Source organism: Peromyscus leucopus, chromosome 14 (genome assembly GCF_004664715.2).
Source record: "Peromyscus leucopus breed LL Stock chromosome 14, UCI_PerLeu_2.1, whole genome shotgun sequence".
In the NCBI taxonomy this organism is placed as follows: Eukaryota; Metazoa; Chordata; class Mammalia; order Rodentia; family Cricetidae; genus Peromyscus; species Peromyscus leucopus.
In genome coordinates this window covers 58,984,405-59,011,278 of record NC_051075.1, presented here as the reverse complement: position 1 = coordinate 59,011,278, position 26,874 = coordinate 58,984,405, and the positions used below count along the sequence as shown (strand labels likewise).

Here is a 26,874-nt window from a genome sequence, read left to right as displayed (position 1 = left end):
CCATATCCTGGTTTGACATACTTCAGTTAACAAGAACAGTTAGCTAGAAGTGGAACTATAGAAAACGAAAAGCAAGCTTAGTACTTTAGAGATTTTCCCAGAACCATGGACTTGATGGACTTTGATGGATTAGGTCTTTGTTTTTGTTAGTGATGCTGTCTACGTGTTGAGTTTTATGGTTGGAAAGTGTCTTTACTATCTCCAAGCAACCCTGATTCCTCCTAGTGAGAAATAGTTCAAGATCATAACCCAGAAACAACTTTTACTCAGCTACTGGGCTGGTCACTGTTTTGAAGCTCTTTGAGGTACATATTTTATAAAATAAAAATTGAGAGGTTTCATTCCTGTTTTAAGAAAGGCACTCTGGACTCCTCTTAGAATCAGTAATTAGACATTTCTCAAGAGCACTGGCCTTGAAATAACACACAAGCTAGGTACTAAGTGTACTTGTTGCTGCTAGGTTGATTTCTTCTAGGTCTCTTCAAAGACAGAGGAAAAGAATTATGGGAAAATTCGTCATGATTCTTAAGATTCAGTACTAAAGAATTTTGTTTCTGCTGTTTCTTGCATCTGTTATTTCTTCTCTCCCACACTGACAAGAGATTAGCATTTCAGTCTGTAGACTAGGTAAGGATGGTTTTCACTAATTTGCGCGTCATCATGGAGGTCCTGGTTCTCCAGAATACACAGGTTTTGTTTTTGTGCCCCACCCTCCCTTTGAGACAGTCCTTGCTGTTCTAGGACTCACAGAGATCCTCTTGCCTCTGCCTGAGATTAAAGGTGTGGCCACCATGCTTGGTTTATGCAGGTCTTCCTTCCTTCCTTTCTAAAATCTTTGAACTTTTTTATTTTTATTTTAATTTATTCATTTATTTTACATCCTGACTGAAGTTTCCCCTTCCACCACTGCCCTCACCCAATCCATTCCTCCTGTTCCTGTTCAGAAAGGGGCTGGCCTCCCATGGGTATCAATGAAGCATGGCATTATCAATTTAAGGCAGGACTAAGTTCCTCCCCTTGTATTAAGGTTGTATTAAGGTTGTCCAAGGCAACTCAGTATGAGGAAGAGCCTGCTAAAGCATTAGAGACGGCCCCTGCTCCCACTGCTAGAAGTCCCCCAGGTAGACCAAGCTAACAACTGTCACTCCTATGTAGAGGGCCTGGGCTGGTCCCATAGTCTCCCTGGCTGTCAGTTCAGACTGTGAGCTCCTGTGAGCTCCCGTTAGTTGTTTCTGTGGGTTCCCTGGGATGTTCTTGCACTCCTGGCTTGTACAACCCTTCCTTTCTTCAGCAGGATTCCCTGAGCTAGGCCCAATGCTTGGCTGTGGGTCTCGGCATGTTTCTAACCGTTACCAGATGAAGGCTCTCTGAAGACAACTGGGGTAGTCACCAATCTATGGGTATAGCATTAACATTTTTTCCTCCAGTTGTGTTTGGTTCTATCCTAAGTCTCTGGGCCAACCAGCCTCTGGGCCCTGGCACTCCAGGCAGTGTCAGGGGTGGGCTCACTCTCGTGGTATAGGTCTGAGGCTATACCAGTCATTGGTTGGCTACTCCCATAATCTCTGAGCCACCCTTGCACCAAGGTTGTGTGGCTGGGCTGGTGTCTCAATCCCTCTACTGGAAGACCCGCCCAGTCACAGGAAACTACTCATCTACCATTGCTAAAAGTCTTATTGGGATTATCCTTGTAGATTCCTGGGAGTTTCCCTTGCACCAGGTTTCTACCTGACCCCAGCATGCAGCCCCTCCTTTCCACTCATCTCTTTCAGTACTCTCCCCATCCATCCATCCATCCATCCCCCAATCTGATCCATCATGTTCCCATCTCCACCCCCCTCTCACCCACTCCATCTACTCTTCCCTGAGGTCACAGGAGACAGGCTGTATCCTCTCCTTGCTCTGCTAGTCTTGGCTATATTTCACTGGCATAGAAGGTTGTTCACTTGGATTTGCTTTTTGCTTATAAACTTCACATTTCCACATTACTTTTTTTTTTTTTTTTAAATTCTGCCTACGGAACAGGAGTCTGTTCGGTGAAACACTGATACAAAGGCAAGATTTGCTTGGATGTCACAGGTCAAACTGCTAATGAGTTGTATCCCAAGATACCGACAAACTCTGCTTGATCTCTTTTAAGTGACTGGCCAGGCAAGTTGGTGAGTTAAAGACATGAGATCTCTTCTATTTCCTCTTCCCCAGGAGATCCATTTATGCAAGTATTTTTTTTATCAGCCTATATAAAACATTTTGAAGTTAGAGAAAGATATTCATTACAAAAAAAGCACTATTATGTGTCTACATACATTAAAAAATCCAGTATGTTTCATACAAAGCTATAAAAATTAGAAGTTTTCAAACTTTAGGCAAAAAAGGGGGAGGGGCACGTAAAAATAAATTAAAAATGATGCTGTTTTGCTTGAGTGATTCCTGGCTACAGTCTTTGTTTTATAAATTAAAGGGCTAGAGGTTCCAAAATTTTAATTTAATTAATTAATTAATTTATTTGAGACAGGGTTTCTCTGGATAGCCTTGGCTGTCCTAAAACTCACTATATAGAGCAGGCTGGCCTCAGAACTCACAGAAATCCATCTGTCTCTGCCTCCTGAGTGCTGACATTAAAGGCATGTGCCATCATTGTCCAGTCCAAGTTCCAGAATTTTGATACAAGATCAGAAAATACCTCAAACTTGCTGACACACACACATTGTGACTGAAAGGGTATTACAGCTAAACGAAGAATTAGAAACAATACAGAATCCATGGTAGGTGTTTCGAAGTCAGGCACACGGGCACTGGAGAGGGGAAGCATCTTGGGAAAATATTAATTAAGTGCTAGGCATTGTTGCAATCTAGACTGTACAGACAGGGAATCTTAGAGCCAGCAAGTAGTCTGATGGTATTATCTTTTTCTAAGACAATTTATTTTTACTTATGTATATATGTATGTTACCTCTTGTGTGCAGGTACTAAAAGAGATGGAGCAGTAGTGGTTGTTAAGTCTCCTGATGTGGGTGCTGGGAAACAAGCTCTGTTCTCTGGAAGACTAGCAAGTACTCTGAACTGCTGAGTCATCTCTCAAGACCTTAAAGGAATCCTTAAAAAAAAAAAAAAAAAAAATCAGCTGGGCAGTGGTGGTGCAGGCCTTTAATCCTAGCACTCGGGACGCAGAGCCAGAGGGATCTCTGTGAGTTCAAGGTCAGCCTGGTCTACAGAGTGAGATCTAGGACAGGCACCAAAACTATACAGAGAAACCCTGTCTCGAAAAACAAACAAACAAACAAAAACAAACAAACAAACAAAAAATCCAATTAACACTGATTTCATAAATCAGACCTAACAACATAGATCTCATCAATCCCCTATGAAGATTAATTCTGTAGAAGGAAGTTTATGAATTCGCTTCCATGTTCTGTCTTAACCTTAACTGATGGCAAAACACCTGATCACTTAGTTACAAATACCAAGTGGCAGGAAGAAAAGCTAGGTGCAAAAACTTCTTGGAATGTATGCGCAGAGTTTTTCAAAGTAACAGGGAGACTCACTAGGAATGGGCCTCCTCAGTTTTCAGACTAATTGTTACCTAAATGTTAAATACGTTCAGAATGTTGATTGTATCAGTTTCATATACCAAGAATACTTATGTCCTGTTAATTATTTTAAAGTGCTCCAGGCCCATAAAAGGGTCTCTCTCAGCTGAGCGGGTGGTGACCCACGCCTTTAATCCCAGCACTTGGGAGGCAGAGGCAGGTGGATCTCTGTGAGTTCGAGGCCAGCCTGGGCTACAGAGTGAGTTTCAGGAAAGGCGCAAAGCTACACAGAGAAACCCTGTCTCAAAAAAAAAAAAAAAAAAAAAAAAAAAAGTGCTCCAGACCACACACGCCTGTGCAGGAAACTGCTGAGCCACTTATTGGCCCACCCGAGTGGTACACGCCTTTGATTCCAAGCACACTCAAAGGCAGAGGGAGGAGGACCTCTGTGAGTTCGAGGCCAGCCTGGTCTAAAAGCTCGATATGCAGTCCTCGATGTCCTGAAACTTGCTATGTAGACCTTGACTCAAAATGTTAAAGCAGAGAATGGAGCTGGTGTTGAAACCCCACACATGCCTTTAGTCCATGCAGAGGCAGATGGCTTTCTGAGTTTTGAGGCCAGCCTGGTCTACAAAGGGATTCCAGAGAGAAACTTTGTCTCAAAAACAAACAAAAAAATCCCAAAAGCAAAAAACAAAACAAAAAACCCAAAATCTCAAAACCAACAACGAACAAATCCAAGAGAAATCTCTCGACAGACTTTTTTTTTTTTTCCAGACAGGGTTCCTCTGTGTAGTTTTGCACCTTTCCTGGAACTCACTCTATCCCAGGTTAGCCTCAAACTCAAGAGATCCACCTGACTCTGCCTCCCGAGTGCTGGGATTTAAGGCGCGGGCCACCACCCGCTCGGCTGAGAGAGACCCTTTTATGTTCAGTTTCTCAGTATTCATGGCCTTCTGTCTTTTCCAATTCCTTCCCTGAGGTCGTAGGAGACAGGCTGTATCCTCTCCTTGTTCTGCTAGGCTTGCTATTTCACATATCTGGCTTTACCGGCATAGAATGTTGTTGTTCACTTGGATTTGCTTTTTGAATATAAACTTCACATTTCCACATTTTTTTTTTTTTTTTTGGTTGTTGTTCCCCAAATCCCCAGGACCAGGAAAAGTGGCACTGTAAATCCTGCCTACGGAACATTCCGTGAAACACTGATGCAAAAGCAGGATTTGCTTGGATGTCACAGGTCAAACTGCTCATGAGTTGCGCTCCAAGATACGGACCAACTCTTTTAAGGGACAGGCCAGGCAAGTTGGTGAGTCAGGGGCATGGGTTTCAGATGTGGTTAGTCACTATGTGCTGGCCAATGTGCAAATCACAGTACTTTGATAACATTACAAAACAAAAGCAATGAAATTGTCGGGGAGTCCACAATCTAGTGGGTTGGATCCGAGTTTCGTTTTCTTTTTCTTTTCCCGTCGTTTCTACCACCCTAAGAAGTCACGTAAAGATCACGAGAGAAGGTAGGAGGCTGAATCTTTGGGGGGGGGGGGTTACTGTAGCCAAAGCACGTTATAGCCTCCATCTGTAGAGACAGGAGTTCCTAATTCAGGAGCGAGCACCAAGCTTTCACCCCCTTCAGACTTCGACACCCAACTTTACCGGGTCTATCCTTGGCAAAGAGGCGCGAAACTTCCTCTCCGTCTGACCTCCGCTCGCGAATCAAAAGATGACTCCGCATTTCAAACTGTCCCAAGCCCTGACCGCGCGCGCGCGCGGGGGCCGGAAGCCGGGCCACGTGACGTGCCCTCCCGAGAGCCGGTACCCCCCACCTCCACCCCCCAAGGCTACTCCACGCCTCATCTCCACCAGGGAGGTCGGACGCCCACCCGAAGCCGTGCTAGGTACCCTTGAACCCGGGAGTGTGGTAGTGGTGGTGGTGGTGGTGGTGGGGTTGGTCACTAAATAACCAGCGTCCTCCAGTCCCATCGCCCCGGCGGCCACCTCCTCCCGGCACGTCCCCCCCCCCCCGAAAGCTTCCGCCAGTCGTGTGCCCCGCCACGTGATCACGCGAGACTTGGAAAAGGCGGCGGCGGCGGCAGCAGCAGCAGCGGCGGCGGCAGCGCGCCTTCTTTACTCTAGTCTCCCTCCCCCGCCCGCCCCCGGCCCCGCCCACACAGGCCCGCCCACCCTACGGCCCCGCCCACCACCACCACCACCACCCGCTCTTCCAGGGCCAGCGACGCCCCGGGCGCGCGTGCGCACGCGGCTCTCGCGGTGTCTCGCGCGCGGCCCCGCCCCCCCGCTCCCCGCGGCCCCCGCCCTTTCCGCCCCTCCCTCCCTCCGCCCTGTCTCTCGGCGGCAGCGGCGGCGGCGGCGGCGGCGGCTCGCGCAGCTTGTTGGCTCGCTATATAAAGGGGAGAAGCAGGCGGACCGGACGGCTGGAGCTGCAGCCGGTGGCGGCAGCGGCAGCGGCGGCGGTGGCAGCAGCGGCGGCGCTGGGAGGAGTGGTGACCGGTGTGGGTTTCCCTCCACGGCGCCCGAGTGGGGAGCGGGCGACGCCCCCTCACCCCCCCCACCTCCCCGAGGGGTCGTGGCTTGTATTTTTTTTTTTTTTAATTTTTTTTTTCTTTTCTTTAAGGCGATTCTCGAGGCTTTTCGCTGCGGGAGGAGTGCCCCCCTCCTCCTGGTCTCCCGCCTCTTGACTCCTCCGGGATCGTTTTTTTTTGTCGAGAACATTTTGCCCCCCACGCTTTGGCGGGTGACTTGGGTCAGTCACCCTCCGGGTCTGAGTTGTTTTTTTTTTTTTTTTTCCTTTTCCTTTTTTTTTTTTTTCCCTTTTAAATCTCGTTCCCTTCTTGTTTGTGTTGTGTGTGGAAATGGCGAACTCGGCAAACACAAACACCGTGGTAAGGACGTGGTGCGGTGGCCGGCGGGGGCTGCGAAGGTTCCGGCGGCAGGCAACGGCCGGGGAGACGAGCGGGGGCGGGCCCGGGCGAGGCGGCGGCGCTCCCGACCCGGTTCCCCCCTCCGCCCTCCACCGCCGCTGCCCGCCGCGGGCCTGGCCGGGCGCGGGGGCCGGGGGGGGTGGTGGGGAGGTGGTGGAGGCGAAGAGGTGGCTCGCCGAGGGCTTGGCGGGCGGAGGGCGGCGGGGCCGGGAACGCCGCGGGGCGGGCTCACGCAGGCCGTTGGGCCCTGACTGCCGACCCCAGGGTGCGGAGAGGCGGGCGGCGACCCCACACGCGGGACCCGAACCCGGCCAGCCTTCCGTGCGGCCGCGGATCGAGCCCCGCGCCTGGGGAGCCGCTCGGACGCTGCCAAGGTCCGACGTGCCTTCGGGGGCTCTCTCTCTGGAGGGGGTGCTTTGGAAAAGCCTGCACTGGGGCCCGTTTTGCTAATCCTCCAAAAAGGAAAAAGGAAAAAAAAAAAAAAAAAAAAGGACAAGAGAAAAAAAAAAAAAGGTTGGAAAGCACTTATCTCGGTTCCTCCCCAGTGGGTAAAATGGCGAAGGGGAAGCAAAACCCCGGTGGTATCTTCGACTAGCAAAAGCACCAGAACAAACAAAGCCTTACAGTGAGTGGCCCAAGTGTCCCTGCATTCGCCTTGAAATGTGCCTACTTCTTCCCGCTGCTCCCTTTTTTGGTTTACTTGCGATCACGTAGGTTTGCAAAAAGCAGTCACATAAAAAATAACCTTTTCAATAGTCACCAACGCAATGTGATCACTAGGCCACCCCAACTCTTGATTTTTTTTTTTTATTATAACAATAAAACACGTGGTTTTTATTTTTGTTTTATTTTGTTTGGTGTGTTATTATTTTATTTTTTTTGTCCGGTCCCAAACGCCGCAGAGCAGCCCGCAGCCGCCCGACACCGTACCGTTGGCGACTCGGGTCGATCCATCATGGCTGCGGCCGCTTACCCTGCTTTTCAGTGCCTGCGCCTTGTGGTCCTCCTCCCTTTGGCTGCCCTGTTTATATAGAGCCATTGCCGCTCTCTAATATAGACTCTGCCAGGATGGGAAGGTGCTTTTCAGGCCTACGTCACCGCCTCTCCATTTAAACACCAGATCCGGCTTTAAATAGTGAGAGCGGCTGAGCGCGGGGCTGGGAGGTGCGTGCTCCCGAGACGATAGGCGCCGGCGTGCGGAGCTCAATTTATTTCTAGGTTCCTTTCACGCCGAAATTTCGCTTCCGAGCCGGGAGGCTGCTTTCACAGATCCGAGGGTGGTTTACTGTAACAGCTAGGGTACGCTGCCTTTGTTTGCAGTGGGAAGTAGGCCAGAATTGCCGCGTCGTTTTGGTTCCCCCTCCCCTTTAGTTATAGGATTTCATTTTTAATTATTTTAGATCACATAAGGATGCTTTTGTTTTTGTTTTGTTTTGTTTTGTTTTTTTCCTTGAAGAGGTACCCTCGACATTCTCGGCTTTAAAAAAATACATTGTACATTAAATGTTTCTCCCGCAGAGGGACCTGGGTTTGGTAGTGTTTTGTTCATCAGTGTTCAGGAAATGTTAGAAATACAGCTCTTAACGTTTCATGGTGTTTTCTTAAGACAAATACACAAGGCACGAAGCTTTTCAGAGAAGTAGTGACGGGAGGTCCCTTGTGACTTGTGAGATCTTTATGCCCACAATGCATTGATATGTAGAGTACTTGAAGAGGCAGAGCCTAAACTGGATTTTAAGAATTAAAGATTAGGTGGTGGTTTTATTTGTATCCGAGGTTTACATGGGGTCCAGTGTAAAAAATCCACCCAGTTTACTTAATTTTGTGCCAGAAAATGAGTACTTTCTAAAAGGAAATTCCAGCGAATCACTTGATAATGCCACACACACGTGGCCTGTAATTTACTGTTTCAAAGTTTGGAATATTGTGTTTTGAAAGGACAAATCTAAATGACTGTCTACAATGAAGACAAAAACTGGCTCAGGAGAAGGTTAGAATGTAAGGGTTGCCCTTTTTTCCTTCAAGCATAGTGAAACCAGATTTTTACCTAAGTCTGAATCTCTAAGGAAAAGATTTTGGGGTAACTGATGTCTGAAACATTTAAACATCTGGTTTGCTGGAAATTTGTCCTACCAGTTTCAGATTACACGGCCAATGTACAGTTGAGGTGTAGCTTAAAGGTACAAACCAGGGCAGGGAAAAAAGGGGTTATTTTATAAGATCAAATACTAATTAGACTACTGTTTATGACCAGGAGATGACTAGTGAAGGAAACGTTCCTCAAAGTCCAAGAATTGGAAGGTTATGAGATAGGACAGGGGTTACGCTGGTTGTAGGAACCAGACGTGACCATAAACTATCATTAATCGTGATGCTCCATATTTTGCTCACAATCAAGGAAATTATAACTGGGATTTATATGGACTGTCAGTATATAAAAAATTTTGGTTTATGAACTCCATTGTAGCCTTATACCTCTATAAAATATGTAGTTATCAAACCCAGTTTAATGAGACCAAAATATGTTTTACGGGGTGTTTTTGTTTGTTTTGCTTTTGTTTATTTTTAAGGCAGGGTCTCTATGTAGACTAGGCTGGCCTGGAACTCTGAAATCCTCCTGTCTATGCCTTCCAAGTGATAAGTCTGGTTTAGGATTGCTATCTCTTTAAAGGCACAATTTAAAGTAAATTTTAGATAGTTGACCAAATGGCTTGTATTTAAGGGTCAGATAATTAAGGATTTCTTAAAGGCCGCTAAACTTTTGAAATCAGTCTTTTATTGAATCTTATTTTTCCTTTAAAGCCTAAATTGTATAGATCTGTGATTGAAGATGTTATTAATGATGTCCGAGACATCTTTCTGGATGATGGAGTGGATGAACAAGTCCTGATGGAACTAAAAACTGTGAGTTTGTTTCTTTGTAAAGAATATCACCCTCAAGGAAAACCCATTTCCTTAGTCACCAGTAAGTAACTTTCTGTAGGATGAATGCTTGATGTTAAGGAGGGACGCTGTAGTCTAGTGAAGAGTGTTCATTTTAAGCCCAGCTGTGCCATCTAGTCTGACTGTGGGCAGAGATCTTGTATTTCAGCTTCCTTTCCTAGACTTAGAAGATGGTTGTTCTCAGGATTTAATGTAATAAGTGTAGAGAATACCTATCAAAATGCCTAACAATAGCTCTACTCGTTCACATGCAGTGTTTTATGGTCCAGTTACTTGACATGTCAGTAAGTTTTTAAATTTTTTTTTATAATCTTACTATATTTGTATTCTAGGATTTGTTTTTGTTAGAGGGATTGAACAAATGCTTGATAAAAGAATTTAGGTACTAGACTCAAATCCTTTGTGTAGGTACTAAATGCTCCATTTATTATGAAGTAAAGATTGAGAGCTAGTTTTCCCCTTAAATTTTTTCAGAAATACTTAGATTTGTAAAATGGCATTTGTGTGGGGGACTGGAGAGATGGCCCAGTGGTTAAGAGCTCTGGCTGCTTTTCCCCGAGAAATTGGGGTTTTCAAATCCCAGCACCCACATGGTGGCTCACAATTGTCTGTAACTACAGTCCCAGGAGATGCCCTCTTCTGGCCTTTATAGGCACCAGCGCACAAGTGGTGCACAGACATTTATACAGGCAAAATACCTACATAATAAAAATAAGCTTTAAAAAGATAGGATTTGTGCCGGGCGGTGGTGGCGCACGCCTTTAATCCCAGCACTCGGGAGGCAGAGCCAGGCGGATCTCTGTGAGTTCGAGGCCAGCCTGGACTACCAAGTGAGTCCCAGGAAAGGCGCAAAGCTACCCAGAGAAACCCTGTCTCGAAAAACCACAAAAAAAAAAAAAAAGATAGGATTTGTGTAGAATGATTGAAATTGGAGTATTTTTGTACTGGTTGGACTAAGTACCCAAGTTTTAAAATTTCATAGTTTATCTTTTACATATATATATATATATATATATATTTATTTATTTTATTATTTATTTTTGGTGTTTTTGAGACAGGGTTTCTCTGTGTAGCTTTGGTGCCTGTCTTGGTTCTCGCTCTGTAGACCAGCTGGTCTCGAACTCACAGAGATCCACTTGGCTCTGCCTCCCAAGTGCTGGGATTAAAGGCGTGCACCACCATTTCCCGCCAGTTTATCATTCTTTAAAAGTTGTGTCCAGTGTGGTTGGAGAAATGACTCATTAAATAAGAGTGCTTGCTCTGAAATTAAGAGGACCGGAATTCAGATTTCCAGCGCCACATAAAAGCCAGGTATGGCCACATGTGCTTGTCACCCCAGTGTTTGGGGCATGGAGACATCTGGATCCCAGGAGCTCACTGGCCAGCCTGAAACTTGGAGCTCCAGGTTTTAGTGAGAGACCTGTCTCCAGGCAAAGGTGGAAAGTGATGGAGGAAAGCTTAGCATCCTTTTGTGGCTCCACATGCTTACATACAAAAAGTCCAGTGAGAAGCCAGAAGCTCAGCTCACACTTGTGTGCACAGTACTTACTGTACCTTTCTTTTAGAGCAGCAGGCTTGCTTTAGTTATGTTTACTATGCTGATGACTATTTTAAAGAGGTTGTATACTCGTATGGGGAAATGTGTTAACATTTGAAAGATCTGCACAATTCATTTTCAATGCATGTTGAAAGATCCATTCAAAGTATAAGATATATTAGTAGATTATACTCTATGAAAAGTTCATTGGTATATAGGTTGAGATATATTGCTGATTTTTTTTTTTTTTCAAGACAGGGTTTCTCTGTGTAGTTTTGGAGCCTGTCCTGGAACTCGCTTTGGAGACCAGGCTGGCCTCAAACTCACAGAGATCCTCCTGGCTCTGCCTCCCGAGTACTGGGATTAAAGGCATGTGCCACCACCGCACGGCATATTGCTGAACTATTAAGAAATACTTTAAGATATCTTTTGCTTTTTCAACTGTGTAAGTGTAAGAGAAATTTTTCTTTCTACCCTTGAACCAAAGCAGTAGCAAAATGCAGAGGCAGATGGGAGATCTGGCTTCTTTCTACCAGATTTTTTGGTTAATTCTGGAAAAATTGGTGTCATTTATGTAAACACAGACCTTTATTTCATTTAAAAATCTTTATAACACTAAAAATACCTAAAATTTTTTGAAGTCTCAAGTAGTTTTTGAAAAGAGAGAAAAGGAACAGAAGCTGATCCCATAAAGTTTTTCTCCGTGTGCTGTGCTGTGTGCACCTTCTTCATCATCCATACACAAAATAGTAAATTAAAAACACAATGAACCTGAGGTCAGAAGATAGTATACTGTTGATTTAGAAATTGGGAGCAGTTCCTTTAGAGCTGTGTTCATCACAGCTAATACATGGCTAGGAACATTAGCTGTGGTCTTCTTCATTCAGATGTGGAAGCTAGAATTTAGCACTTACTTTAAGTGAAACAAATCTGAACTTTATTGTGGAGATGAAATATGTCTTAATATGTTGAAGCACCCATGGCAACTTGTAGAATATTCAGTAAGAATTTGCCAGTGTGCTAAAGGAGATGAGTAATATCTAGTAATATCAGTGAGATGAGTAATATCTAGTGGGAGAGAAATGTGTTATTAATGCTTAAGGATGCAAGTTTTAGAATACCTCCTCTGAAACAGGAGTTGGAACAGCATGGGACAGCATAAAGTACCTCAGTTACATGAAGAGTAAACAGAGATGCTTAGCATGATCCTTAATTTACCAGGGAATGTTTTACACTTTGCTGCACTCAATGGTTGTTCTTACATTTTGTGACTTTATGTAGAAGATAGAATTTCTGTAGATGTGGAAATGAGCCCTAAGTACTTCACTTGATTTATGGTAGGGGTCAATCTGGGATTTTATTATTTTCTTCTTTTGTAAGTTGACAGACTGGAGAATTCAGTCTTCCTACTGGTCCCCATAACTGTAAGACATTCTATTCAGAGAAACTGAGGTTGTCTTGGAAAAATCAAGTATCTTCATTTGCATGTTTTTTACATTTGAAAGTAACTCATTCAACTTTTCATCTTCAATTTCTACCATGATACCTGGCATATATGGCCGGCACTCAGTGAAATAGTTAGCTGAACTGGTTAATAACAGATGTGACTCCAGAATCTTAACAATGCTCATTTTTGTTGTTAAGTGGGGCATACTCTTATATCTTGTTGTAATAAGAGTTAAAGCTGTTAGACCAGATTGAACTTAATTCTCTGCACTAATTTTTTTCAAGACCTCATTAGAATTTTCAGAATGTGCCCTAGATTTAACAGTTGGACACTAGTCCTGTCCAGGAGACAGCTTTCTACAAGTGATGTAAATGCTCTTGTGTCCGTTGTCCACTGCATGCTAGTCATTAGCCACATGTGGCTGTTAGGTGTTTGGGATGTGAGTAGAACAACCGAGGAATACATTTTTATTAATTTTACTTAAATTTAAATCACTACATGTGGCTAGTCATTACCGAAGTGAGCTACACAGATTTTCTTGTTAAAGTAAACACCCATTGTGTATTTTATGATTTATAATGGACTTTGATTTAGCGCTAGCCTTTCTCCTTTTTTAATTGTTTAACAGATTATCAAAAGGTTTCTAAGGCTATCAGATACAGTGGCAAATTAGATTATGAACTGAGATGCATGGTGAGAATGCCTGTAATGTAAAGCTTAACTAGATATTGCAGGAAATGGCATGATTTAAAAAAAAAATCTGCCCAGTTATTATCATTTCGGAATTGTTAAGAGCTCACTTTGATGTGTGAACTTTGGGAGGTGGGGAGGACATAAGATATAGTCAGTAAACTTGCATTTAAGTGGATTGTGGATTGGAAGAATACTAGAAATTCTCTTCAAAGTGAATAATGAGCAACTAAGGAGGGGAAGGTAGGAGAATCTGCGCAAATTTGAGGCCAACCTAGTCTGCATGGTTCTAGGCCAGTCAGGGCAATTTAGTGAGGCTATCTCAAAAAAGAAAGAAGCAAAAATAAAACCCAAACAAACAAAAAACTTGTAAAAACAAAAACTTAAATGATTAAAAATAATTTGTCAGACCTGCCTAAATCAAAATAGCAAGTACAACTTGAAATATAAACCGTGACCTTTTTCTCCCCACCATTGCTGGAGCTCAAGCCTAGAGCCTTATGCTGGCTAATGCTCTGCTACTGAGCCACATCCCTTTGCCTCGGTGCTGATCAAATAGATTCATCAGAGAGATGAGGCTGAAAATGCAGGCTCCGTGTGTCTCTAGTTTTGTGTCTGAGCTTCGGTGCTTTTGACATGTTGGATTGATTGGTTAGTTGCATATGGGATGTTAGCAGATAAGAGACTTCTGCTCACTAGATGCCAGTAGCACCTTTTAGTTGTGTTTAGAAATGCTGTTGCTAATCTCCCTGGGAAGTAGTAGCAGAATCACCCCAAGTTGAGAACCACTTTTCTAAACTTACCCTAATTATACATAGACACTTGATACACTGATATAACTATCTAGACTATAAATTGAAAATTTACCTACTTTCTATCATTTGACAAGAGCATTTAGCTAGTAGGTAGTAGAAATGTAGACCTAGGTGTGCCATGAGATAAAAGACCTACTTTTCCATTTCTGCCATCCTCTAGCTAAATGCCCTTGTCAAGGGATAATTAGAATTTACTTTTGAATCAAAATGTGAACTGCCCATTCTTCACCAGTATGTTGGGCTAGAAATCGAAACAACTCTCCTGCTTCCACAAAATATCTAGCTCCTGGATAAAGTGTACAACTAATTTCATTTCAGAGCTTCCAAAAGCTGTTCGGGAACTTGGCTTCCCCAAAGAGCAAATGAAATAGAAAGTAGATGAAGTAACAGTGTGGTTAGATGAGAAGCTTGGATTAGAGCCAGCCTTAGGGTGAGGCGAGTGAGTACCCAGGGTACAACATTCAGAGACACTGAAATTGGACTTCTGGGTTGTAATTATCCTATTTTTGCCTTCTATTCTTTGTTGATGTAGGATAACTTGCCTGACTTCTTGTTGTTCAGGTTCTTTTTCTCTAAAGAAGAAGGTGATGCTGTCTACATACATACTTATTATGTAGAACTAAATAAAGTTTAGTTATTAAACAGTAGCACATACAGTTGTGCACCTTAGTCTTTTGGGGAACAGAAGTTAAATTTTCTTCATGTCAGTTTTATATACCTAGGCAAAAATTGCTGAAGTGTGGCTTTACTAGAATAGTTACTTGTGGGAAAGGGGGTAAATAAAGTAAAAGGGCGCTTCTAATTTTCTAAACAAAAGAAATATTTAACAATTCAATATTCCTAATTTCAGCATTGCTAATACAGTTACTATTGCAAAAACATTGTAACATAGTTTCAACAGCTGATATTTAGAACCTGAAAGTTTTTGATGTAGTAAAAATTGTACTGAAGTGAAATTAAAGGGCTGGAGAGATGGCTCAGCAGTTAAGAGCACTTGCTGCTCTTCCAGAGGACCTGGATTCAGTTCTCAGTACCCACATGGAGGCTTACAATCATTCATAACTTCCATTTTCCAGGGAATCCAAGGCTGCCTGACTTCTGTGGGTATCATACACATGCATACATACATGCAAGCAGGCAAAACAGTTGTACACATAAATTTTTTTTTTTAAAAATGAAGATAAAGTATAAACATTGAATATATCAAGTTTTACTTGATGGTGTTAGCTTGGTGTTTAGTTATATGGTGGTATTTTTATATTTGTTAAGTTACTAGAAGACTAACCATGATTGCTAAGTCCTGATTCATGGTTGACTATCCCAGCCCCTGCAGAGCTTTTGGCAGTATGTGGGACCATGTTCCTATGTCATGATTAGCTAACACCTTTAACATTTAATTTAGTAGGCAAGAACTAGGAATGTTTCATTTCCTGTGGTGCCATCCTGAATGATACAGACATACCCTGCTTAAAATGCTCGTAGCATGCTATACAGAAAATAACAATATTTTTTTTTCAAATTTTGTTTGACTATAATACTAAATGGGTGGTAAATTCTCAGTTATGTTAGGTCCTGAGTAAAATAGTCTCTTCATGAAGGAGTTCGTTCGAAAGTAGAACTATTTCTAGTATGCATAGGGAGTGACTGCCATGTCCCCCTCCCCCTTTTGGAGCCCTGGCTGGCCTTGAACTCACAGATCCACCTGCATCTATCTCCCAAGTGCTATGAATTAAAGCCGTGCACCATCATGCCCAGCCTAAGTGACTGCTTTTCTTTGAGGCTGTGAGACTTTGATCTTTTTATTTTAGAAGACTGCAGATTAAAAGCAGTGGAATAGTCTAAGGTTATTTCACTGGAAGTAGTTTAGTACTATAAGAAACACAGAACAAGTTACAGTAGCAGCTAGTCTATGGCAGATAGGCCTAACTAAGTTCTACTCCAGAGTGTGACTAAATGGGGTAGTAGCATGGGACCAAGCTGCCGTTTTTTTAAAATAAGCGTATTAGTTTCCCCTTAGCTATGGTCTTCTTTCTTAAAAAATAGGTTTTGTGTGTAAGTGTTTTACTTGCATGTGTGTCTGTCCCGTGTGTGCTTGGTGCCTGTGGAGGCCAGAAGAGGCCATTGGATCCCTCAGAACTGGGGTTACAGACTATTGTGAGCTGCCATGTGGGTGCTGGGAATTGAACCTGGGTCCTCTGGAAGAGCAAAAGTGCTTTTAACTTCTGATCCTTCTCTCTAAACCCTGATCTTATTTTTTGAGGTTTTGTTTACCTTGGTCAGCTTTGTTAGAAAATATTAAATGAACTATTCTAGAAGTAAGCAGTTTGTGAGGTTTAAGTTGTGTGCATTCTGACTAGAATGATGAAATCTCTCCCTAGCCAGCAGCGTAGTATCTAGGTTTGAGCCATTTCTCTGTCCAGCTTATCAGTTGTTCATATGCAACTCATCCATTAGTCACTTAGTGTGCACCTAGTTGTCAGTCAGAGTCCCTGTTACAATGGCACAGTGTTTGTGTTCAGGTAATCCATAGAGCTGTTCTGTCACAGTGTCTGTGTGCTTTATCATGTTGTCACATAGGCAGTGTATTTCATATCCCCATGAGAAGAAGATTTCGCAAGTACAGTACATTCAGTAAGGTATTTGAGAACGAGACCACAGTCACATAGGTTTTATCATAGGATATCCTTATAGTTGTGTTTTACTAATTTTAATGCACTGTATATAATTTGCAAATTAAACTTTATCATGGGTATGTATATATGAGGGAAAAGTATCATATTTGAATCGAGTATGGTTTTAGACTTCCTGTTGGAATGTGGACTGTTTTCTCAAATATAAAGGTGGATATATTATAGGTTATTTATACTACATTATATACAATATTACATATTGTATAATTTACAGATTATGATTTACTCTGGGTACAGTTAAGCAGGTGTGTTTGTAAACTTTAGAAAATGAATACTGTTAACAGTGTAGAAAAAATGTTTCTGAAGCTTCTATGCACACTGTATAACAAATAAAAATACAGAAACTATTTATGTTGCATTTCCCTTTCAGTTTGGTTTTCATAAAATTCAGCATTGACTTTTTGTGACCCACTAATGGGTTTCAACCCTCAATTTGAAAAGCATTGGGTTAGACTTTAATACAACTACTCTTACTTTTGCAAGTCTCACAAATAATCTGGACAGTTCATTACAACACTTGTGGCTCACTTCTAAAGTTGCTGATAGAGTAGGTCTGGGATCACACTTTAGAATTAGCTTTCCTCTTCTGCAGCTGCTGTGGCCCCCCGCCCCTCGTTTTTCTTTATTTTCTTGTGGTTCTGGGTTTGTGGTTCTCTTTTATGCTAACTGCACATGCAATCTTAGCCACTGAAGAATACTCTACCTTTTTAGTTATGAATTTGATTGCTAGGTCCTTGACATGAGAACATAGGGGAGTTGGATGACCGTTCAGCTGCACATTACAGGTAGTCAGTATTTCTGCTAATCATAGACGCTTCGTGGGAATGACGGGCTCTCATTACAGTGGGTAGACCAATGAACTGATGGTAGGAAAGGTGAGACATGAGTTTAGAAAAGTGGGAATGGGAGCCCGAGGGTGACTCAGTCATTGAGAGTGATGTCTGCTCTTGAAAACACCGGAGTTCTGTTCCTAGACCCACTTCAGGGGACTCCAGACTGCCTGTCACTCCAATGCCAGGGGATCTGACACTCTTCTCTGCTTAGTAAGGGCAGCCACAGCATATGCCCCCCCACACACACTAAGATAAACCTTTTTTAAAAGAAGTATGATGGGTTGGGGTTTTGGACCAGTTTTAGAACATTAACAGTGTTAGTACTTTAAGAACTAGGTTGGATCTTCATCATCATCTCAATTAGAAAATTGTAATGCAAAAAACCTTTTTTACTCCCTCAAGGCAGGAACTCACTATGTAGCTCTAGCTGTCCTAGAACTTACTATGTTGACCAGGCTGACATCGAACTCAGAAAAATCTGCCTGCCTCTGTCTCCCAAGTACTGTGAAGGCATGCGCCACTACACCTGGCTTAAAAACCAATTTCTTAAGTATTAATAGTTCTTTTACTTCACACATTTTTTTTTTTTTTTTTTTTTTAGAAAAAATTTGTGTATGTGCACATCTATGTGGCATATGAACCACCATGTGTGTGTGGAGGTCAGAGGAGAACTTGTAGGGGTTGGTTTTCTCTACCCGTGTGGGTCCCAGGAATCAAACCCATGGTCAGCTTGGTGTGCCTTAAACCCCTGAACCAGCTCAGCAGCCCCTCCACCTTGATTTTAACTCACAAGAAACTAGGTTTTGTTTTGAGTTTGAAAAAGGGCAAGAGGAAGACAGGAGGTTCAGGTGAATAGCATGTCTGAGAAACTTACCTTTTATAATACACTAATCATAATATGTCTTACTTGTCATGCACGTACCTGTTTTGATCTGCTTTTAGCCCACTTTGGGGAGATCAGCCAGACAACAAACCAGTAGTTTTTAGTGTGGGGTTTGTAGAAGCCTCTATTATTGGCTAGGAAGTTTAGGAGTAATCTAAATCAATTTTCCTTTAATTTTAGATAAGGAAAATGTCTAAGAATGTTACATGATAGAGTCACATTAGTAGACAAACCAGGATTAACTGGTTTCCCAACCTCTGATGTAATGCTGTTACCTAATTAAAGCCACTACTGCAGTAGTAATAGCAGCTAGCATTCAATGGTCACTAGTTTTAAACTCTGATAACTATGAATACAGTTTAGTATCTTTTTAAGTATAGATTTCTGTAGCTGGAAGTCTTCCTGTGTCCCGCCTGGTCCTGCAGTCGCTCAGATTCAAGTAAATACACAGAGGCTTTTATCAATTATGAATTGCGTGGCCGTGGTCTATGGCTCAATTTTCTTGCTAGCTAGCTCTTATAACTAAATTCATTCCATTTCTATTAACCTATATGTAGCCATGTGTTCCCCCTGGATGGCATCTCCTCCCCTCTGCATTTCTTCTCCCTGTCTTTCTCCTGGATTTCCCGCCTGCCTCTGAGCTGCCTTGCCATAGGCCAAACAGCTTATTTTTTAACCAATGAGAACAACATATAGCATACAGAAAGACTAGGCATTTAAGTATTGGACTTGCTAGGGAAATAGTTTTACTGTGAACCTTTGACTTCATTCTTTCAGTATATTTTTGGCAAGATGTTCAGGTTGTTACTAGCAAGTAGTCATACATCTAGGTCATCTAGATGGGGAAAGGTGAGGGTTTTTGTTTTGTTTTAAATCTGTGAGTATGGCAGGAGGAGCCTCTGAGAGGATCTTGGAGAAGCCTCTGAATTAGCAGTATCCCAAGAGCAGGTCCTGGAGTTAAAAGCAATATATGTAGATGTGCTAGTGTAAAGATGACCAAATTGTTCATTTGCATTTTAGGGGTACAGCTTTACTTTCTTGGATAATTTCTTATGGGAGTGAGGCTCTAAATTAAACACTAAACATAGCAGAAAGCAAATATATTAAGGAAAGAATGAAATAGTTGGAAATGTTTTCATTTCTTCTTTCTTGGGTGGCTCTTCCTCCTTCCTCCTCCCATTAGAGAACTTACCCTGTGGTGAAATGAGAGAATACAGATTGGGTATCCCTAATCTGAAAGGTGTCACCAACACAGGAGTATTTTCTTTTTGCATTTTTTTTTCAGATTTGGAATACTTGCATATAATATGCAGTGAAGTTCACTTATGTTTTATATATACCTTGTATACATTGCTAGAAACTAATTTTACACAATTTTAAATAATTTTGTGCACAGAATAAAATTTCATCAGGTGGAATTTTCTGCTGGTCATGTCATGTCAAGAATCAAAACAGTACATATTTTGGAACATTGCAAATTTTGAATTTCATTTTCTGCCTATAGAAATGGCTAAGGGAAAAGTGATTGTCTATCTTGGCATATTAGAAGAAAGGAAATTTCATGAGATATGGAGGATTGGAATGACCATTGAGGCCTCACTTTTCCTTATAAGATTAGACAAATGGAAAGGAAGTTAGTTGGTCTGTCATAATTTAGAATGTCTCTTTCTCATTCTACTGAAGGAGAGGTAAATATTTGTTCTGTTGACTGCTATCTAGGAGATAGAAAATTTGGGGGTTTTGTTTGTTTTTTGTTTTTTCGAGACAGGGTTTCTCTGTGTAGACCAGGCTGGCCAGAGGTCCACTTGCCTCTGCCTCCCAAATGCTGGGATTAAAGGCGTACACCACAACTGCCTGGTGAGATAGAAAATTTGTATTGAGCAAAGGTCTATAAGAGTAATTTAATAATGGTTTTGAAATGAAAAGATAAGCTATGACTATTAAGATACTGACTCTGGGAACTGTTTTATTAAGTAATTTCTGCCAATTAAGGAAATAGTGTAGAAAGTTTCTTGGAATATAAAAAAATTCTTCAGTATGCTAAAGGATGAAATTTGATTACGGTTTATTTTCCTTATATAAAACTTATTTCCTTATATAAAACTTAAAAATTCTTATTCAAGAATTAAAGGCTTGGGAGGCAGAGACAGGCAGATCACTGTGTGTTTGAGGCTAGCCTGGTCTACAAATTGAGTTCCAGGACAGGCTCCAAAGCTACACAGAGACACCCTGTCTCAAAAAACCAAAAATAAAATAAAATAAAGGCTAATTTTTTGTGATTGTATCATTTCTTAAAATGGGAGAAATTTCTAAACATGTAATAAATGTTTTGCCTGTATGTCCAGAGTTTTCTTTACCTCACTGAGAAGTCTTTACTCTTCTTTGTCTTAGTTGTGGGAAAATAAATTAATGCAGTCTAGGGCAGTAGATGGATTTCATTCAGAAGAGCAGCAGCTTTTGTTGCAAGTTCAGCAGCAGCATCAACCCCAACAGCAGCAGCATCACCACCACCACCACCACCAGCAAGCGCAACCTCAGCAAACGGTACCTCAGCAAGCACAGACCCAACAGGTCCTTATACCTGCATCACAGCAAGGTGAGAAGGGCTAGATTGTTCCTGCCATGGCTTCCAAATTACACTTGTCTTGGGAAAGCGTTCCTTTGACTCTTGAGTTTCTTGGATCCTCCTTTTAAATAAATGCTTGGTTGGAGGGGGGGGGTGATCTACACTGATTGTTCTTTTTCTTCCCCTCTATTGGCTGAGTTTCTGCTTGTTGATATTTGTTTAAGAAAAAAGAAGAGGAATCCTGATCTATAGAGGCTTATTTATGAAGGGATTCATTATTTTATATAAGATAGTTTTCTTTATGAAACATGTTATTTCATAAACATGTCTGTTTTGTTTTATCCGTGTATCTTAAATACTGGAGAAATGTGTAACTTTGGTAATCTAAATATTTAGTCTAATTTAAATAGAAAATGAATATAAAATTTATTGATGCTTGGTTTAAAAAAACTCATAGACTCAGTCATAGTTCTTTACAATATGCAAATGTTGTAAATATGGTCCTGTTTTGTTAATCTTTTAATGGGGTGTTGCGGGATAGCTATTAGCTCCATTTCACAATTGAAGAAAATCTGGGCCCTGGAAAGATTAAGAATCTTGCTAGGTGGTGGTGGTGCACGCCTTTAATGCTAGCACCTGGGAGGTAGAGGCAGGCAGATCTATGAGTTCGAGGCCAGCCTGGTCTACAGACTAAGTTCCAGGACAGCCAGGGCTACACGGAGAAACTGTCTTGAAAAACCTGGGGGGTTGTTGGAGGGGGAAGACTCTCGATCCATCATACATACCTTTTTTTATATGACAAATCTATTCGGTGACAAAATGTCCTCAGTATTGTCATTGGATGATCTTGACTGCAAAGGAAACAGGATAACTGAAAGCTTGGTTAAAGGTGGTAACTGGGGATTCATTTGTTTCATCTCGTATGTGAGATACAAAATGAACAGTAATACGTAGTAGAAAAGCCTAGATGATTTGGTTTACTGTTTATAGCTAATCGATTTTGAATCTTTTTCTTTTCAATTTAAGATTTACTTAATTTAGTGTTTGTGGAGGAGTGGTAGACCATGGTACACATGTGGAGGTCAAAGGACAACTTGCAGGAGTCTGTTCTCTCCTATTCCCTTGTGGGTTCTGAGGATGGAACTCTGGTCTTTAGGCTTGGGGGTAGGTGCCTTGGCCCACTGAGCCATCTCACCAGCACGTAATACCTGTGTCAAGTCTGTCCACATGATCTCATCCTTTTCATCTTTGATGACTGTTCCTCCTATTGCCTTTAGGCATGGCACTAGGATTTTAGGTCATCATAAATTAAAATTGATTTTTTTCACTCAGAGAATATCAAGATAATGGGATTATCTGTGTATTCTCTGAAATTTGCGGGATCAAACAGTTACTTCTGTTTTTTAACTGACATTACCATTGTTTCTGAATAGTGTGTGTAATGTCTGTGGGTGCACATACAGATGTAGGTGCTCTTGTACCATGGTGCATGCATGGAAGGCAGAAGACAACTTGGAGTCTGGATCTTTGCTTTCCACTTGTTTGAGACAGGGTGTCTGTTGTTCTCTGTATTCACCAGGCTAGCCGTCCTCCAGCTCCTTAGAGTGCCCCTGTCGTCGCCCTCGGGGCTCCCCATCTGCTGCCTGGAGCAGCAGTGCTCTAGTGCTCATGCTATCTGTGTAGCAGGCTTTTACGTGTGTCCTGGGGCTTCAAACTCAGGTCCTCATGCTTATGCAGCAAGCACTTAACGCCCCTTGATTTGTATTTTCTAAATAATTAGAATGCCGTGATTGTGGTAGTTGTCCAGACGGTAAAAGGATGTCGTAGGGTTTGTTTGTTTTTAGACAGTGTCTCACTGTGTAGACCAAGCTGACCTTGAACTCAGAGATCTACCTGTCTGTTTCCTTAGTGTTGGAATTAAAGGTATGGACTATGATGCCTGGCCTAGGTATTGTCATTGTAATGTTTTTCAGTATAAAATGAATATATCCCAGCTGTTGATTTCCATAGAAAAATGTAAAAACTTCTGAAATAGGAAATGGTTTAGAGTATTTTAATGTAGAAAATATAACAAAAGCATGAAAAAAGTAAAAAATTATTTTGTATTTCATAACATGACTGACTATGAAGTATCCTTGTGGTTCCTTGTTTGCAAATGTCTTTTTTTTCTTTGTATTTTTGTAGCTACAGCACCACAAGTTATTGTTCCTGATTCTAAGTTAATACAGCATATGAATGCATCAGGTATTACGGTAAGACTTGAACATGGCATGTATGTTGGCTTTACTTATTTAATTTAAAATTGCAATTGCTAATATGTATATTATATTTAGCAGTTCAAGAATTATGGAAGGTTTGAGCAAAATAGCTTAAAGTTCATAAAATAATGTTTCAGAAGATCAATTAAGTGTAAGAGGATAGGAATGCTAAGATTTATAAACTTGTTGAAAATTAACTTGGACAATTCAAGATAGCTATTTCTTTTTTTATTTAATTTTATTAGTTATTAGTTTTATAATTTTATTTAATATAAATATAATTATATTAATTTTATTAGTTTATTATTTATTAGTTAAGAATTTCATGAGATGTATTTTAATCACATTCATCCCCTACTCCAACTCTTCCCAGATCCAACACTTCTTTTCTACCTACCCACCCAGGTTTGTGTCTTCTGGGTGTCTTTTAAACCATCAAATCCAATTGTACTGCCCATGTACACTTGAGTATGTGGCCATTCAAGGAAATTTCTAAAGTCACATGTTTAAAAAATCTTTGCTCTGACTTAAACATACATAGTATGTTCTGCTGTAATTTCTAAATTCATACCTTAAAATGTGTTTTGTGCAATTGAGTTATGATAGAATTCTGTGATGTTTCAGGTAGTCAGGTACTCTCTCCATGCTTGGTGCATGAAATCTATCTTACCAGATGCATCAGCGTGTGGTATTGTGAACTGATGAAAGAAGCCCTGTAAGCTCTCAGAATGTCTTCACTGGCTCTTTAGAGTTGAAAAGAAACATGAAAACACATCTGATCAGTTATTTAGTACCTTATCACAAATGGCTTATTTTCTTATATTATGTAAGCTCTTTTGAAAGGTAGTTTCACAGTTGTGGTCTTTCATTTCATTCTTTGGGGGGCGGGTTGGGGGGTTTTTCAAGACAGGGTTTCTGTGTGTATCCCTGGCTGTCCTTTGTAGACCAGGCTGGCCTCCAACTCAGAGATCTGCCTGCCTCTGCCTCCCAAGTGCTAGGATTAAAGGCATGAGCCACCACTGCCTGGCAGTGTTTCATTATTCAAATACAGTATAAGTATTGCTAGCATTGAGGTTTTTGTTTTTAATAAAGAACAATATTTTTACAAACACTTTTGACTTTTTGAGTGGTAACTAGTGAACTATAAAAGTTCACAAATGTAATTTATAAGCACTTAAGTAGGGTCACCTGCTAGTCACATGACTACTTCCTGTGTACTACCAGTCTTGCTAATTCATACCTAGGAAGCATTGTACATTGCTGCACAATGCTACTAATTTCAATTTAATTTTTACTTATTTGTATTTTTTTAAAAAATTCTTTGTGTATGTCTGCTTGCCTGCATGTGTAATTGTGTTCCACATGCATGGCCAGGTGCCTATAGAGCTCAAGAGAGGGTGTCAGATCTCCTGGAACTGGAGTTACAGATGGTTGTGAGCTACCATATGGATGTTGGAAGTAGAACCTGGGTCCTCTGCAGAGGCAATAAGTGCTCTTGATCCCTGGAATTGCACAAAGTCATTTTGATCTGTTGGGCATTAGTTTCTCCACAACACTTACATACTCATTTCCCTAAACTTAATCCAGATGTGGGTTTTCTAAAAATTCATGGATTAAATAGAATGTGTAACAGGTTGGTGTTTTGAGGAATATGTAAGCTTAAGGGAATAAAACCCTACCTAAATGGAGTTACAGTGAGATGCATAAAAATACTTAAAAGTACAAAATGAAGCTAACAGTGTTATAAACCTGTTGGGACAAGCAAGAGGAGAAATGACATCTTTGGAAGAAATAAATGGAATGATTTTGCCTGTAGCAGTCAAAGCTCAAGTCTCACTGGGGCCATCATCGGGCACTTGTATTTCCATCCCTCAGGAGACAGGCAGGAGGATCACCAGTTTGAAGCCAGCCTGAACTATGTAGTGAGACCCTACCTAAAAAGACAAAGGGGCTGGAGAGATGGCTCAGCAGTTAAGAGCACTGGCTGTTCTTCCAGAGGACCCGGGTTCAATTCTCAACACCCACATGGCAGCTCACAACTGTCCGTAATTCCAGTTCCAGGGGATCCAACACCCTTACACAGACAAACATCGAGGCAAAACACTAGTGCACATAAAATAAAAATAGATAAATAAAAAGACCCTGTCTCAAAAACCAAAACAAGACTAAATATGTTGGTATACACTTGTGTCCCCAGTACTTGGGAGGCAAAGGCAGGAGAATCATGTCAAGTTGAAGACTAATCTGTCTGGAGTTACAGGCTAGAGAGGATTACATACAGACTTGTAATTTCTTGAAATACTTGACTAGGTTATTTAGGCTATGTTGTCTGTCTTGTGCCACATGGAACTTCATCCTGTTTTTAGAGTGCCATTTTAGTCAGTTCTTCCATGTACTCCTAAAGTACACTATAGATAAGCTAAGGTCTTGTTAGGTGTATGTGAAGATAACGATTTTCCCCTTTGTTTTTATTATTCCAGAGTGCTGCTGCCACAGCTGCTACCTTGGCGCTCCCTGCAGGCGTGACTCCTGTTCAACAAATATTAACAAATTCAGGTAATTAGAACAAGGAATGCAGTTGGAAATACTGTTCAGAAATTAACTCCAAATAGCTCTTAAGGTTGTATTGTCATTGAAGGGAGACAATACTGACACTTGTTTTAACTTTTGTTAAAATAATTTGAGGGCTATAAGACAGAGAATTGTAATCTTTGTTGAGGATACAGTTGAAAAAATGAAAATTGTAGCCAGATATGGTAACACACATAATTCCAGCACTTGGAAGTTGGAGGCAGAGGGTCAGAAGTTCAATGTCATCCTTGATTTCATAATGAGTTCGAGCTCAGCTGAAACCCTAATTCAAAACTGAAAAAAATTAAAATGGGAATGATGAATCTTATTCTGTGAATGAGAACCCTGCCAAAGAAGTGGGATTATATAGAAATAGTTTTTTTTTTTTTTTAACTAGGCATCTGTTTTGCCAAATGAGTTAAATGAAATATTTGAATTAACGTGATGACCAAATTAAATTTCACAGGATCTGAAGAGTCGATTCATTGTGTACTTTTAGACATAGTGTTTCTTCATTAATGTCGAATGCATATTTTTCATCTTATCTTTTGGAAGACAGACTGTTACATGGACTGATGTCTATCATCTTTATTTTATTTATTTTCTTTGTTAATTTCTAAATTTGTGAGGAACCAATTAGGGCTTTGTCTTGGTGCGTGCTTTTGTTCACTCTTAAGAAACATGAGACTATTCTGTATATTACGTTATTTAGTCATAATTACAGCAGTTCTAATTGGCTTAGCAAATTTTTGTTGCTTGTTGAAAATTTGAAGCAAAGCCTGGTGCTTTGAAGATAGAAATGAGATGTTCTACCTTTGTGTCGCCACTGAAATGTCTGATACTGTTTACTATGCTTTCTTCACTGCTACCATGTGAGCAGAAGTGGTTAAGGCTATCTTTAGTCTTTTTTATGTCATTTTTAAATTTTACATGTATGAACTTGCTTGTTTGTGTATCACTTGCTTGCAGTTCCTTGGGAGTCCTAAAGATCCCCTAGAACTAGAGTTAGAACTGGCTCTGAGCTACCATGTGGGTGCTGGGAATGGAACCCCAGTTTTCAGGATGAGTAGCTAGTGCTCAAAACTGCTGAGCTATCTCTCTAGTCTCTCTCTCTCTCTCTCTCTCTTTCTCTCTCTCTCTTAAGATTAATTTATTTATACGGTGTTGTG

At 41.2% G+C, this 26,874-nt stretch overlaps 1 protein-coding gene and 1 non-coding gene across 4 annotated transcripts in view; both read left to right on the top strand.

Annotated features, from left to right (window-relative positions):
* Window positions 1-5,371: 5,371 nt before the first annotated feature.
* Window positions 5,372-26,874, top strand: part of Gtf2a1 (general transcription factor IIA subunit 1) — a 34,191-nt gene continuing 12,688 nt past the window's right edge. The window contains exons 1-5 of one of the 3 annotated variants that reach the window (XM_037210759.1): window positions 5,372-5,428; window positions 9,275-9,376; window positions 20,702-20,906; window positions 23,061-23,128; window positions 25,615-25,690. In XM_037210759.1, coding sequence (XP_037066654.1) covers window positions 9,362-9,376; window positions 20,702-20,906; window positions 23,061-23,128; window positions 25,615-25,690 — 364 coding nt within the window. In that variant the 5' untranslated portion in view covers window positions 5,372-5,428; window positions 9,275-9,361. Of the gene's footprint in view, window positions 5,429-5,906; window positions 6,434-6,749; window positions 7,772-9,274; window positions 9,377-20,701; window positions 20,907-23,060; window positions 23,129-25,614; window positions 25,691-26,874 lie in introns of those variants that run through there. The other 2 variants (XM_028875940.2, XM_037210760.1) reach the window with 2 other exon arrangements.
* On the top strand, window positions 22,126-22,268 carry LOC114699084. The gene has a single exon (XR_003735464.1). It is a non-coding gene; the product is annotated as a small nucleolar RNA SNORA79 (small nucleolar RNA).